The 15,580-nt window shown below is 34.0% G+C and overlaps 1 protein-coding gene across 1 annotated transcript; it reads left to right on the top strand.

Moving 5' to 3' along the window:
* Positions 1-503: 503 nt before the first annotated feature.
* LOC133782069 (uncharacterized) lies at positions 504-6,917 on the top strand. Its single transcript, XM_062221231.1, has 5 exons — positions 504-899; positions 1,995-2,931; positions 3,073-3,168; positions 5,980-6,116; positions 6,430-6,917. The coding sequence occupies exons 1-5, from the start codon at positions 655-657 to the stop codon at positions 6,605-6,607; spliced, it is 1,593 nt and encodes a 530-aa protein (XP_062077215.1). The 5' UTR covers positions 504-654; the 3' UTR covers positions 6,608-6,917.
* The last annotated feature ends 8,663 nt before the right edge of the window (positions 6,918-15,580 follow it).

A 15,580-nucleotide genomic window follows, 5' to 3' on the forward strand; every position in this document is an offset into this window, starting at 1 on the left:
TGAGTTTAGGCCTTTAGACCTCTGGTTGCTCAATGTTCGTTGGGTTTTGGTTGGACCCTCGCCTATCCTGAGAGTTCGTGAAGCCCATTGGACAATGTCTCGTGTTCTTTGTGGAAAATATAGACAACATTATAAAATTTATAAATTTCCATTTTTTTTCAATTTTTTTTTTAATTTATTGTATTGTGTAATTTAACATATAATTTATCAAATATTATAATATATACTAAACACATAATAATTTTAGTATGGTTTTCTCACCAAACAAATGAAGTTGATTATTATACAACAAGACATTGGTCTTTAGAAAAGATTTTCAGTCTTTGATTATCTTTAAAATAAAATCATGTTCAAAAGATTATTATTCCCTAAAAAGATATTATTATTATTATTATTATTAATTAATTAATTTTAAGAAAAGAACAGCTTAGCGGTCACATGTGTACTTTGTAGAGCACGTGCGAAGAGCGCGCGTAAAGGTAACCTCCATTGTTGTGTTGTGGCGACATACTGAATCTGAGAGCTACGTTGCTTCTTCCTCAATCTCCCTCCTCCTCAACTAACTTTCTTCCTCCTTCATTTTCGCCGATCTTCTTTCTCACTTTCTCTCACTCCCATTTTTTCTCTCTCTAAAACCTCCGAACGAGCTCAAACATGGAGCTCAGACTCCAAGCCCAACGACTCTTCAATGGCTCCGCACTCTTCTTCTTCTTCCTGCTCTCATTCATCGCCATTATTACCGACGCCTCAATTCACGTCTACAACAACGAAACCTTCAGAGAAGTCGGCAATTCTTACCTTCTCTCTGGCGGTAGCGAAGGCATTGCTGCTTCTCTCACCTCCGCCGCCGCCGACGATTCCGACCCGTCTACGATCCACGATGGCCGGTCATATATCAGGTATTGTTTCCGTTTTCGGTGGTTTCTCTTTTGTTTTATTAGATTTGAATTTGAGTTTCTGCTAGATCTGCTCTTTAAGTTCGTGAGCTTCCTTTTGATTCGAAATATTCTTTGGTTAGCAGTGATGACGTCGTAATGTGATGTTGAATTGTTGTGTGTTGATTTCAATAATAGTTAATGGAGTTTATGAGCTGTGCTATATATATATATATATATATATATAGAAAAAAATGATGATCTTAGAAGCTATAGTTGCTCTCTTGGTAAGTTTTTTCACCAGATTCTTTAATGTGGTTAAACTTTTGTTTAATGTCTTGTATCTGATGCAATCTAAAAATTAATAGGACATGTAGTTCTACGAATCATTTTCTGGGATTCATATCTAAATAATGGCTGAAATGTGGATGAGAATAAGTGTGAGAAGGAAAGAGAATCCCTCTTCTTATAGGCTTATACTAATCTAAGAACGGGTGCTAAAAATTTTACTTGGTTTATTTCATGCACAAGGGATTGATACGGGATTATGGTCTTGTTTGACATTGTGAGAATTTCATGTGAATTCAGAGGGTGTAAATTTCAACTAATCCCTTGAAGTTAAGGAAAACTTAATATTCATAAAACGTCTTATCAACGTAACCAACAAATACCCGATTTGGTTTTGTTTGTTGATACCCAGTTTGGTTCCTTTGTTGATGTTGCGTGGTTTTTTTTGTTGGTAACATTAGAGGCAATACTTACAATTTATCCTATTTAGCTTACTTAATCCAAGCCCATTCATTTTCCTGAGACAAAAGAGATTTCTCATGATGCAAATGTCCATTGCTTTGCTCTTATTTATGTTATTCTTGTGAGAAATATCCTTTCGGTTAATGTACCAAAACCAGTATACTACTTGTTCAGATTTGCTCTCTCTATCCAGACAATTTAGATGCATCCGTGCAACTTGTATGTGAAAGGATATTATATATTTTGTCATCTGTGGTAGAGTGAGTGCATTCGGCTTTTAAATAGTGCTCGTTACTTTTATTTGGTTCCTTCATATTCAATCTCTTATTATAACTTTAAGTTTGGTTCCTGCCATTTTCCTTCAAATAGATTTGAAAACATCAAATTTTGGAGGAGCAAGGCTGCTGCTGACGAACAGTCGGATATGGAACACAGTACTGGGTTGGTACAAATTATAATTTTTGAGGCAGCTGACCGCAATAATATTGGTGGCTCAGCTTATGGTGGACAAAGAGCTATATGCTGCACCCCTGATCTGGCTAAGATTGAAGGTTGTAAACAAGGTGAAGTCCTTAGGGTACCTTCTGCAACAGATATTAACTGGCCTATTATTCTGAATGCACAGTTTAGTGGAAATTCTATAGTTGCAAGTATGGAAAATAATGAGGTTCCCATCACGAAAACTGGAATGTATAACTTGTTTTTTGTAGCATGTGATCTAAAGCTCAAGGGTCTTACAATGAACGGAAAAACGTCATGGAAAAACCCTGATGGTTTTCTTCCTGGTAGGATGGCTCCTTTGATGAAATTCTACGTGTATATGTCACTTGCTTATTTCTTGCTTAGTTTGATTTGGTTCTCTCAGTATGTGAGGTTTTGGAATGATGTTCTGCAACTTCAACATTGCATTACAGCTGTAATTGCTCTTGGTTTTTTCGAGATGATTCTTTGGCATCTTGAATATGTACATTTTAATAATACTGGAATGAGGCCAGTTGTGCTTACAACATGGGTTGTGACAATTGGAGCTGTGAGAAAAACAATTTCTCGTCTCCTTATCCTCTCCGTTTCAATGGGTTATGGTGTTGTGCGACCTACCCTTGGTGGTCTTACCTCGAAGGTGCTTGTTCTTGGGGTAACTTATTTTTTTGCCACTGAATTGCTGAATATTTCTGAGTATGTGGGAACCATCAATGATATATCTGGACGAGCAAAACTCTTTTTGGTTCTGCCCAATGCATTTTTGGATGCATTTCTGATATTGTGGATCTTTACCTCTCTCTCAAAAACACTAGAGCAGTTACAGGTATGACAACCTCCCCAATGATCTCTTATTCTAGTTTGGTTTTCAAGTTCCTTTATAATGTTCCAACCACCATATGTGCTTCACATCAGTTTAATTATTTTCACGTTAAACTTTTGGAAGCTAAATTAGTTACTTTTCCAGGCAAAGAGGAGTTCTGTAAAGTTGGATATATATAGAAAGTTCTCCAATGCATTGGCAGTTACGGTGGTTGTCTCAGTTGCTTGGATAGGTTATGAGGTAAAGTTGTAGTCAATAGTGTGTAAAAATTTGCCAAATTACATTTCCATTTGCTCTACTTGAGTATATATGTGGCTTTCCTCGTAGGCTTTTCCCATATGGTACATATAAAACTAGAATGGCATGAAGAGTAAACACAGTGTTTCCTTTGGATTTTTATATCATTGACTGAACTAGGAGGTTTGCATGTCTTCTTACATTTCCTACGTTAGATACTTGAATTTTCTTAAGATCCTGGAAGCCAATCTGAGACAAAAATGGATTTTATTTATTATGTAAAATATACTAGTGAGTTATTGTATATATTGAGAATAAAAAAAATATTACGGCTGAAGAAAGGAGTTTGTGATGAACAGCACACCATCACATGTTCAATTAGAATTTAAGCATCTGAAAACTGAAAACACAGCAATTACAAACTTCAACACAGAAATAAGTTACAGCAAGACCTCCTAATCTCTCAACAGACTAGAAAAAATAAAAGTAAGCCAACCTGCAACCCAAAGATAATCTAGAGAGTTTTCCTTGTCTTGGATAATTCATCATTTCTTTCTAGCGAAACCACCCACATAACTGCTAACACTCCACAGTTCAAATTTATATTTCTTTCCGTTTTTATTACTTCCACCAAAATCTTGAGCCATAATCACATCTAGGAGTAACCCAGTCCACCTGGAATCCTGTCAAATACTTGAACCATAGGACCAATGCAACTCGCTAAGACAGAAAAAGATTAACAAAGCTAGAGGTTAATTTCACAAAAGCAACCCATATAGTAATGATTGTTGTGGGTAAAAGAATGTACATTTCTATCACATTTGAGCTGGTAAAGGTTTTAATTTTGAGATGGTTGTTTCTTTCATCTTAGACCCTAAAACTATAAAAAAAAAATATGTATCTCCTCACTTGCTTTCCAGTTAGCTCATCCTGTTGGAGTTTCTAACCTGATAGTTTCCAAAAACTCTTTGAAAACATTGAAGCAAGCTGATGTATTCTCCCCCTTTTTTTCTTCTCTTCTGAGTGAACACGCCTTAACATGGAGGCAATACACATCTGCACACTTAATTAAGTGCATTCTCGATTTTTCTTATCTAATTGAAACTGCTATAAAGTTGCATCTCATTCATTCAGAATGGTTTTCAGGAGTAAAATTAGGTGCAATGGAACATGTTACTACAAATCATATCATTGATTTAAGATATCTCTGAACAGAGTCGTGCAGAATTGAGAAAAAATCATGTTAACCTAGCTTAGTTCAGAGCAGTAGGTAGGGATGATGAGCCATCCCTATAAAAATTGGTCAAAAATTGTTGCTCTATGGAAAGATGCTTATGAACCATCAGCCTTTTTCTTTTTACTTTTTTGATATTATATATTTAGATATAGTTTCCATTACGTTATAAAAGTGAAATTGTCTTTAACAAGCCTCAGCTAGTTGAAAATTTGATTGATTTAGCTGCGCTCATGCTTAAAACATCAAATCATGTTGCATGAGTTCTCAATTAATAGATTCCTCATATGAATCTTTCTTCTCTGTGCAGTCCCACCAGTCCCTTTCATTGTTTGAACCGTTCCACCTCTGTTATTTTCTATCCATTTACCAATATTTTATCTAGTAACTAGTAAAAACTACAGAGAGATCATATTCAGACCTACGTTTAGGCTGGGAAGCATTTGACCAAACTATTGAAAACAATTTTCGTATTTCTCTGATAGCTGTCGTAGACCTTAGGTACAAAATTCTTGTTCTAAGGTGCATATATGAGCATTTCTCTTGTAGTATCTTTCAGTGGCATCAGAATTTGATTTGATTGTCTTTAAAAAACTTCAATTTTATAATACTCGTCCAACTTTGTCTCCTAATTATTACAAAAAGAACATTTTAGATAAGGATGATTTCTAGACAGTTGTGTAGTAATACGTACTATTTGACAAATTAGTCACTAAATTTTATAGATTGATTCTATTATCTACCGTGTTAGTGCCCATCCTTCAGTTAATGAGATCTTAATTGAATCATTTGATAATGATTTCCTAATCAAGTATAAACTTCTTATGCCATTACTATTATGTATATTTGTATGCGATCAAAAGTTTTAGAAAATTTTGTTATGTGGACCTGTATTATTTCTGCTACATATACTATTTTCCCAACAATTGGTCTCATCTAAATATATATGTATATATACATATTAGAATAATATAAGATTATACTTGATTAGGAAATTCTTACCACAAAATTCAATCAAGATCTACTCTACAGAGTGTATGAGCACTAACATAGGATAAGATCACTCTAGGAATAATCTAGTGACTCGTGTTCTCAACACATGAGACATGGTACACTAACATGGTCATGACTCAACTTTGTACTCTGCATTCAAAATGCTTTAACTTGAGCAATATCCTTCTTAACATTCCCAATTTTGCAAATTTTAAGTCCAGATTTCAGTAATTATTAAATTATTTACCAATGGAAATAAATTTCTTGTTTCTTTTTTGAGGTAGTGTTTCTTGTTGAACATTTTAGAGTGTTCCAGTATTGCTTTAGACTTTTATTCTGTCTTTTGTGTGTGTCAATATTCATCATCGCTTGAGAGGTTAAACTGTGTGTATGATTCTATTTAACTCACTGTTAAACCTTTTCTGTTAAACTATACTCCTCTTTGTTGTGAAATTTTAGTTTATCTATGAAAGGCTATACTCTTATGAATATTTATATACATATTTAAACAAAAAGAAAAACTTGTTTATGCTGTTCTTGGCTTGGCTCTTTAAATTGTTATAAATATAGTGAGCTTGCTCATGCAGGTATACTTCAAAGCAACAGATCCGTTTAACGAAAGGTGGCAGAGTGCTTGGATCATCACTGCTTTCTGGGACGTTCTTGCATTTGCTTTACTCTCTGTTATCTGCTGTCTCTGGGCCCCATCTCAGAGTTCTCAACGGTTTGTGAATAAATACACCTTTTTTTTAATAAATATGATATATGCTACTTTATAAGTACTTTTGATGATTTGTTGTGTCCTTGCACAATGCGTTATTTAATGCATCAATCATTAGCATAAAAAAAATCTAAGAACAGATCATCAAAAACCCAGAATCTTCTTGGTTTTCAGCATGTGGTATGGGATGGCAATATAGGCATGCCAATGCGGAAGATGAAATCCCTTTTATTCTTGTGTTGTTAACTATTGTCTCAATGTGCACAAGCTCCCAATAATGCTGATTTCTACCCTCTAAAATTTATAAATTTTATAGGTACGCTTACTCAGAGGAAGTGGGAGAAGGTTCTGATGACGAAGAAACTCAATCTCTAACTGGGGGAAAGTCCGACGGTGATGTCAGCTTAGTAAAGCAAGAGAAAAAAGAGAAGAAAGCCGGGGACGAGGAGACCTATGATGAAGAAGATGATTCCGAAGAAGATAAGAGGGAATGACTGCCATTTTTTTTCTCATTCTATTTTGCGGTGCTCTCCTATTCTTGCAGGCTCAAAGCAGAGTTAATGATCATCACACTACTCATGTGACATGTGATGTATTCTTTGGAGATGATAATCCTTCCACTTTGGTTGAAGAGAAGAGGATTTGTAAAATTTTGCTATAAACTGAATCACTTTAGGCTAAGATTTGTATTTGTTCAAATGTTAGTTTTGTTTCATTGTGTATGTAAATCCCATATTATTTCAGAAAATTGTTTTTGTGATTAATGAAATTAACGAAAAACCTCAACTTTACCTCTTAACAAAAGTCCTTGTTTCTCTGACTTTAGTATTCTTTTTCTATTAAAGCTTCTCCAACACAAAATAAATAAGTAGTTTGATGCTTTTGAACCTAATAAGAACTTTGTTTTGTATTAATTAAAGAGATATTTCCACTAAACTATTCAGAATTGAAATTTAAAAAAAAAAAAAAAAAGTGTACAAGTGTACTAAATTCTTAAATTTTGGCTAATTTCACCATAATAAATAATAATAGTAAGGAACATACTATTGTAGTACCATATTGTTTGTTCAAAAACCAACTTAGTACCCTAATATTTAATAAATACCAAATTTAGGACCCTATTATTTGTCTTAACACCAATTTAGGACCCTATTATTTGTCTTAACACCAATTTAGTCCCCTATTATTTTATTTCGAATAAATAGAATTTTTTTTCTCGAACTATTACTATGTCAAATCATACCCCTGAATGATTTGACATGTTAAAAACTCCCTGCACTATTCACTTTACTGAAATGTGGAACTTCAGTCCATTTTTTCTAATGAAATGTTGAGACATGGACGAGTTAGACGAAGTTCAAATTTATCCAGACTTCTCAGACCATAAATTTAAATCGGAGCCATACTAGACCCTGACATCAGAGAGAAACTTATCGAATTTATTTCCTCTAACCATGACTATTTTGCTTGGTCCAATGAGGACATGACCGGAATTGACCCCGAAATTATTGTTCATAAATCGCAGGTGGATCCAAACTACCCACCCAAGAAACAAAAGAGGAGGAAGTTCGCCCCTGAAAGAAACCAAGCAATCAATGAAGAAGTCCAAAAGCTCATAGAGAACAGATTTATACTGGAGGTTCAGTACCCTGATTGGCTAGCAAACGTGGTCATCGTGAAGAAGAATGATGGCAAATGACAAGTCTGTATTGACTTCAGAGACCTTAACAGGCGTGTGTTGACGCCGTTTTTCGTCAACTTGAATTTGAAGAGCACTAAACAATATTTCAAAAAAGAAGAAAAGAACAACAAAAATTTTACGTGGTTCAGCAGTTAAAATCTGCCTAGTCCACGAGTCAATATTATTGATCTTAATATTCTCTCAAAGCTTTCTTAGAGCAATTTGACAGAGTATTCCCAGTACCAATTTGTGCGTGAATACAAATAAAAATTACCAGGCTATTTATAAGCCTGGTTGGGAGAATATCTTCCCCTGATTCAGGGAAGTTACAACCAATTATTTAAATTTGAAATAAATATAAATAAATACATTAAATACATAATATCTCATGATAATTGAGATTTAATATCAGATAATAACAAATTCTTAAGGAATAGGGATCTCCTAACAGTTGTTTTGTTCAAGACGTGTGGCTGACCTCGAACGCAAGGTTAATGCGCTTTTGAGATCGACCAATACTTCGAGCTCGTTATTCCAGTTAGTCTCCTCCTTAGCTAGTGATTTCATCAAAATCAATCTTCAGAGACCAATATCTTCGAGCTTACAACTAAGGCTCGAATAACACCCATATGCATTGGAGAAGATTCTTTCTTTCAAGCCTGAAGCTTAAGCTCGAACCTTTTAAACTTGTGCTCGATCGCCAACAAGAACAGGTCAGGAATCATGCATATTTATACAAGTGTTCAGCCACTGCTTGTTATTTTCGAGCTTACGTTTTACGAGCCTACATTTCGAGACTCATTTATTCATCCTCGAAATTTGTGTGTAACATTTTCCCCCCTAAAAAGTGTTGGTTCGAATCCTAAGAGAAGGAAACTTTTGAACTCCACTTTCAAAAATCGTGTCACCTACCATACACGAGTGCGGACACGCGTCACTCGGGGATTGAATACCCAGAGTACTCAAGTACTCTCTTTTTTTGCACACGTCATTTCCTGTTCCTTTTTGCCGCCATATTTCGAGAATCAAACGTGATCCCTTGGATCTTCTTCTAACGCAAACCAACGGTCCACGTCAATTCGACCTTTAATTTGACAACTGGGGTATATATATATACCCCTTCTCCATCTTCCCCATTCTCACTTTTACCTTTCAAAAAACACGAACCAGAGATAAAAAGAAAGAAAGGACCAGAGCTCTCTTTGCATGTTTTCTAAACCAAAGAAGCAAAGCCATTCCAGTACATTCGGCTCCATGAAATCATTCTTGCTTCCACTACTTCATTCAACAATCTCATCATATCCTCGATCCAATTCGTGTAAGTGCTCTGATCTTTCCTGGTTATACACATATCTTTTCTTATTTATGCGTTTCTTTCGTCCGTGAAGATGGCTTTCTGGTTCTTGCCAAATTTTATGGCTCCTTTCTTACATTAAGCAAGTTTTTTTTATTATTATTTTGAGTATATTTGGCATGATTAGGATCACGATTTAGACCAAAAAACTTATGGTAAAAACATGTATAAATGGAGTTTTTTCTGGTAATGGAGTTTTTCGGTCATAGGTTTCGTGTAGCTTAGGAAATAGGGTTTTGGTTTAGGGTTTTAATGCACGAAACCCAAAAATATCGCCTTTTCGGGTAACTGCCAACTTTTTCCCTGGAAATCCGGGATTTTAATAAACTGGCAATAATCGTCCCACTCCCGTGTGTTGGTTTTTATTGATCAAATCATAGATTATACACAGCGGAACAACAATCAAATTGTCAGTTTAATCGCAAAAGATTTCTAGATCTACTTATTCACATACACATATATATATATATATATATTGAATCAATGACAAGAATAGAAAAATTAACTCAGGTCCTTCCTTGCCGCTATCTTTTTGTATGGCTAAATCCTTGATATCTCACACCAAGATCTTCCAAAATGTTCTCAGCACACAAAGAACGAGTGTGGGCTCGCTATACAAACAATAGGCAAAAAACTATTTATCAGATGTTCTCAACACATGAGATCTGATAAAGTTTGGACCTAGGTTTTGTGAAGAACAATGACTTTTGTTTATGTCACTGTTCTCTTTCTCTGAGAGAAATTTCTAGATATTTTTCTATTCCTGAAAAGTTACGTTCTATAAAACTGATATCCTATATTTAATATATCCAATATATTAAAATATTTGTTATTTTAAACAAATTCAAAATAGTTGATCTGTTATCAGATTTTTGTTTAAATAATAATATTTTAATCATATTAAAATATCTCATTATTTATTTAATATTTAAATAACTAAAATTGTGGAATCAAGAGATTGAACACACTCTCTTATGCGTGTAGCACAATGACTGTGCACTGTGCTACACGTGTACCACATGCCAGTGATGCCATGTGATTTTTCCCAATTTTTATTATTATTTAAATACCAAAAATCCCAAAAATAAATTAATTCAAAATTAATTATATTTTTGTTAAATCAAATAATTAATTAATCCTTAATTAATTAATTGCACATAATTAAACAATAATTATGTTTGATACATAGAAAAATATTTTACTTATCACATAAGTCCTTTTTGCCCATTTTTGTGTTTACCTTTGTCAGTGATTGTTTGAGCCATTTCGGGAACCATGTACCTATAACATTAAGCTCCAATAAATAAACTAAATAATTAAACTCTTTAATTATAATAGTTAATTTATTAATTATGATATTACTCCACTATAAATTCAGAATTGCACTCTTTATGTTATATATATACTTTTACAGAAATCTTATCTTAAGTCGTCCATTGATATAACCATCTTACAATAGTTCAACCCTCTAATTAATTAGTTCATAAATTAGAATGGAAGAATTACCATTTTACCTTTCTAATTTACTTCTTATTCCTTAAGTACCATTAATTCACTAGTGAATAATTAATCTATAATCTAATTATATATTTGAGCTCAAAATCATTCAGTTCCAGAATTAACCCTTAAGGGAACTAATATACGATCCATTAGGAAAGATTAGATTCTGTATTGTTGATACATGTTCCCAGCCATCCATGATATTAAATCTCCAAAACAAAAGTCATTAGCCTCATTCTTTGAAGAGAACTTAACGAATGAATCAAAAGATTTAATAAACATGAACAGGAGTTCATGAACACTTAGGATTTAGGTTGATCTATAAATGATCATCAGTTATGATATGAATTACAAGTCTTTATTGTTAAATGGTTTTTGGATAAAGACTTTAATTCATATCGGTCCATGTCATATATAATCATATTATATAAAGCACCTTTACCGAGATGTCTTTCCACATCAATAATCCGAATCTAGATTATTTGTATCATTATGATACTCAATAAACTGTACTTACAACTCCAATTAAAGAATTCCATAACTTTAATTTGTTGTTGTTGACTATTTTTATTCATTCATGTGATCTTAATTCTCTCGTACTAATACAAGATCACATCCTCAATAATGAATATGGAATTTTTTCTTATATTTACAAAATTATTCAAACAATAATTTAACAATCTAAATATAACCATAATAATTAAACCATTGTATTTATTTATTCACAGAAAAACAAATGTCTTTACATGCTTTTAGGACACACTCCTAGCAATCTCCCACTTGTACTTAAAGCAAGTGAGGCATTTCTCTTAATCCCATATTACGTACATGACCCTCGAATTGCTTTGCAGAAAGCGTCTTCGTGAACGGGTCCGCCAGGTTGTGTTCTGATGCTATTTTCAGAATGGTCACATCTCCTCTATGTACGATTTCTCTGACTAAGTGGTATTTGCACTCTATATGCTTTCCCCTCTTGTGGCTTCTTGGTTCTTTAGAATTGGCCACTGTTCCACTGTTGTCACAGTAAAGAACAAGTGGTTTCTCCACTTCTGGAACTACTTCCAAATCTATGTAGAACTTTTTCAGCCAAACTGCTTCCTTAGCTGCTTCACAAGCTGCTATGTATTCAGCTTCCATGGTTGAATCAGCTATACTGGATTGCTTAATGCTTCTCCAGACAATTGCTCCACCACCAAGAGTGAATACTGACCCAGAAGTAGACTTTCTACTATCCTTGTCAGATTGAAAATCTGAGTCAGTGTATCCAGTAGGATCGAGGTCACTACCCGAATATACTAGCATATAGTCTCTCGTTCTCCTGAGATACTTGAGAATATGTTCACCGCAATCCAGTGTTCCAAACCTGGATTTGATTGATAACAATTGACAAGCCCTACTGCATAACATATGTCAGGTCTAGTACATAACATTGCATACATTAGGCTCCCTACTGCTGATGCATAGGGATACTTTCTCATATCCTCTTACTCTTGTGGTGTCTTTGGACACTGATCTTTGCAAAGAGTAATTCCATGTCTGGTCGGCAATTGACCCTTTTTGGAATTATCCATAGAGAATCTTTCAAGCACTTTATCGATATAATTTGCTTGTGAAAGTGCTAGGAGCTTGTTCTTTCTATCTCATAGAATTTTAATGCCTAGAACATAGCTCGCTTCTCCCAAATCTTTCATTTGGAATTTTTCATCCAACCATTTCTTTACATTTGATAATGTCTCTACATCATTCCCAATGAGTAGGATATCATCAACATAAAGAACTAAGAAAACCACAATTTTTTCTTTGATGTATTTATAAACACATGCTTCGTCAACATTTTGTTCAAAACCGTATTTTTTAATAGTTTCATCAAATGTTAAGTTCCAAGATCTTGATGCTTGTTTCAATCCATATATGGATTTCAACAATTTTCATACCTTTTGATCTTGATTCTTCTTTATAAACCCTTTTAGTTGTTCCATATAAATGGTTTCATCAAGGTGGTCATTCAGAAAAGCTGTCTTGACGTCCATTTGCCATATCTCATAATTATAGATGGCAGCTATGGATAAGAGTATGCGAATGGACTTAAGCATGGCCACAGGAGAAAATGTTTCTTCGTAGTCCACACCCTCTCTCTGTGTGTAGCCTTTGGGCACAAGCCTTGTTTTATAGGTCTCTACCTTTCCATATGCACCCCTTTTCTTCTTGTAGATCCATTTGCATCCACTGGCATTAACATTGTCAGGCAGATCTACAAGTTCCCAGACTGAATTGGAATACATTGATTCCATTTCTTGATTCATGGAATCTTGCCACTTATCAACATCAGGGTCTTCCATTGCTTCTTTAAAAGTCAATGGATCGTCCTTTTCAGTATCTGATACAAGAACGTGTGCCTCATGTTCGTAGCGAATAGGGTGTCTCACAATCCTCCCACTACGACGTTGCACTGGTTTTTCCTTTTCAGGAATTATGGTTTCTTCGGTTGTTTTATCATTAATTGCTGTTGGTGACTTTGCGACTTTATTTGAGACCATCTCCTCTAGTACAAACTTACTGCGAGGTTTGTGGTTATTAACATAGTCATATTCAAGAAAAGTTGCATTTGTCAATACAAATGTTTTATTTTCTTTTTGGACTATCGAAAATTACACTTCTTGTCTCTTTGGAATATCCCACAAACATACACACTTCAGAGCGCGTTTCCAACTTCCCGGTCTTCCTTTTAAGCACGTATGCATGACACCCCCAAATTCTAAAATGGTTTAAACTAAGTTTACAACCATTCCATAATTCTATGGATGTCTTTTGGATAGACTTAGGTGGAACATCATTCAATGTGTATAGAACACATTGAATCGTATAGCCCCTGAATGACAGTGGTAATGATGAGAAACTCATCATTCATCTAACCATATCTAATAACGTTCTATTCCTACTTTTTGAAACATCATTTTATTGTGTTGTTTCAGGTGTTTGGAATTGAATGCCATGCTCACGTTGATGGTTCTTGAATTCACAGTCCAAGTACTCTCCTCCTCGATCAGATCGAAGTGCTTTTTAGTGATTTATCTAATTGCTTTTCAGCCTCTACTTGAAATTCTTTGAACTTTCTAAAAGTCTCAGATTTTCTTTGCATTAAGTGTAGGTAACCATATCTTGAATAATCGTCAATGAAAATGACAAAATATTCATAACCTCCTCTTGCTTGTACATTAAGTGGATTGCAAACATCCATATGTACTAGCTGAAGTGGTTATGTGGCTCTTGAACCTTTAGCAGAGAAAGGTCTTTTGGTCATTTTGCCTTCTAGACAGGATTTACAGGCAGGAAGAGATCCAATAGATGGTTCTCTTAAAGGACTATCCTTTACAAGCCTATTTATTCCGTCTAGACCAATATGACCCAATTTCAAGTGCTACAGATATGTTTCACTATCGGAATTAGTTTAAAAGATTTAGGATCAGCTGTTTTTGAATAATTCAGAATTATAAAAAAATTTGTCATTCATTATGAGTTTGTAAACTTTGTTTATCCCGAAGCATTTGCATAACAAGTAAATAGATAATTTCTTTAAATAATAACTACTTTATTAATAAAAGAAATAAATGTTATGCAAAAAATTAGAAATAAGTTTCCAAACATTAATAATCAAAATTACTAACAATAAACTAAATTTCTAGACTGTAGTTTTCTTTGTTTAAAGAAATCTAAAATTTCTAAAACAAAATAAAAAAATTTAAATTGTTCAACTAAATAAAAACTACTGCTCTCCAACTTCTCCAGCTCCTTACTTGCTACCAAAATCATCATCAGTCTCTTCCTCCTTTTCAGGGTTCTGATTCTGCAAAAGGAAAGACAAAAGAAAAATAGTTTAGTGGCATATATTTTTTAATCTACTATCCAAAAATTTGAATATGACATTCATAGTATTTGAATCTAGTATTCAAAGTTGAAAAAAATATATGTGAATATTATTCACCTTTTTCGTTTGAGATAAACGATGATACTCAGCAAAGACTTCCTCTGTCATTGCTCGCCACATCTCATGTGCTGAGTCATAGTGTATATATTTTTCCTTTGTTTCGTCAGGCATGGTTTAAAGCATGCAATAACGTGCCAACCTATTGGATTTCATCCAATTTGCATATTTTTCTTCTGCTTCATAGCTAGTAGCCAGAGGTGGTTCTGTTGGAGGTTTTTCACAGACAGTTGACATCATCTTCTTATAACAAAAAATAGTCAACATGCCTCGAAAATAGTGTTGCATATTTTTAGGTTCAAAAACCAAGGATTTGAGAAAGGCATCGGTGTGTAATTCACCAATAGACATTTTTGCTGGAAATAAATACAAATAATATTATTATATTTAGAAAAATAAATATCAAAGTTTTCGGAAATTAAACGTGATGCATGAGCACAATTAAAACACATAAAATAAAGAATAATTTCCACAATAAAATTTTCTAACAATTAAAGTGCCGCCTTAGGGTCGGTCAAATTAATTTTAGAGAATTTATAAGACATTCTTATCTTTATTGTTTAATACTTAAAATAACTCTTTATTTTCTCTTTTAAACATTAAAGTACTGCTTAGTTTTGTCAAGTTATGATTATCCACTGCAAAAGCTTAATCATAACTTTGTGAGTGTAACCCATTATTTCGGAGTTCATGACTTAACTTAGGATATGCCGCCTTAGGATCGATCAAGCCTAAAATACATCATTAGTTCCTATCTATGTAAGAAATACAACCTTGCTATTGATATGTCTAGACACCTTCCTTAGGGGGACGAAAACAAAGCCGTCGCGAGGCGCTATTCATATCTCATGGTGTTATATTAATAATGGAGACCATGGATTATGTTTGAGATATCAACCCTCTTCCACTCACTATTTTAAAATAAGTGTTTTTAACCTAATTAATTCCAA

The sequence above is a fragment of the Humulus lupulus genome, chromosome 6, assembly GCF_963169125.1.
Source record: "Humulus lupulus chromosome 6, drHumLupu1.1, whole genome shotgun sequence".
NCBI lineage: Eukaryota > Viridiplantae > Streptophyta > Magnoliopsida > Rosales > Cannabaceae > Humulus > Humulus lupulus.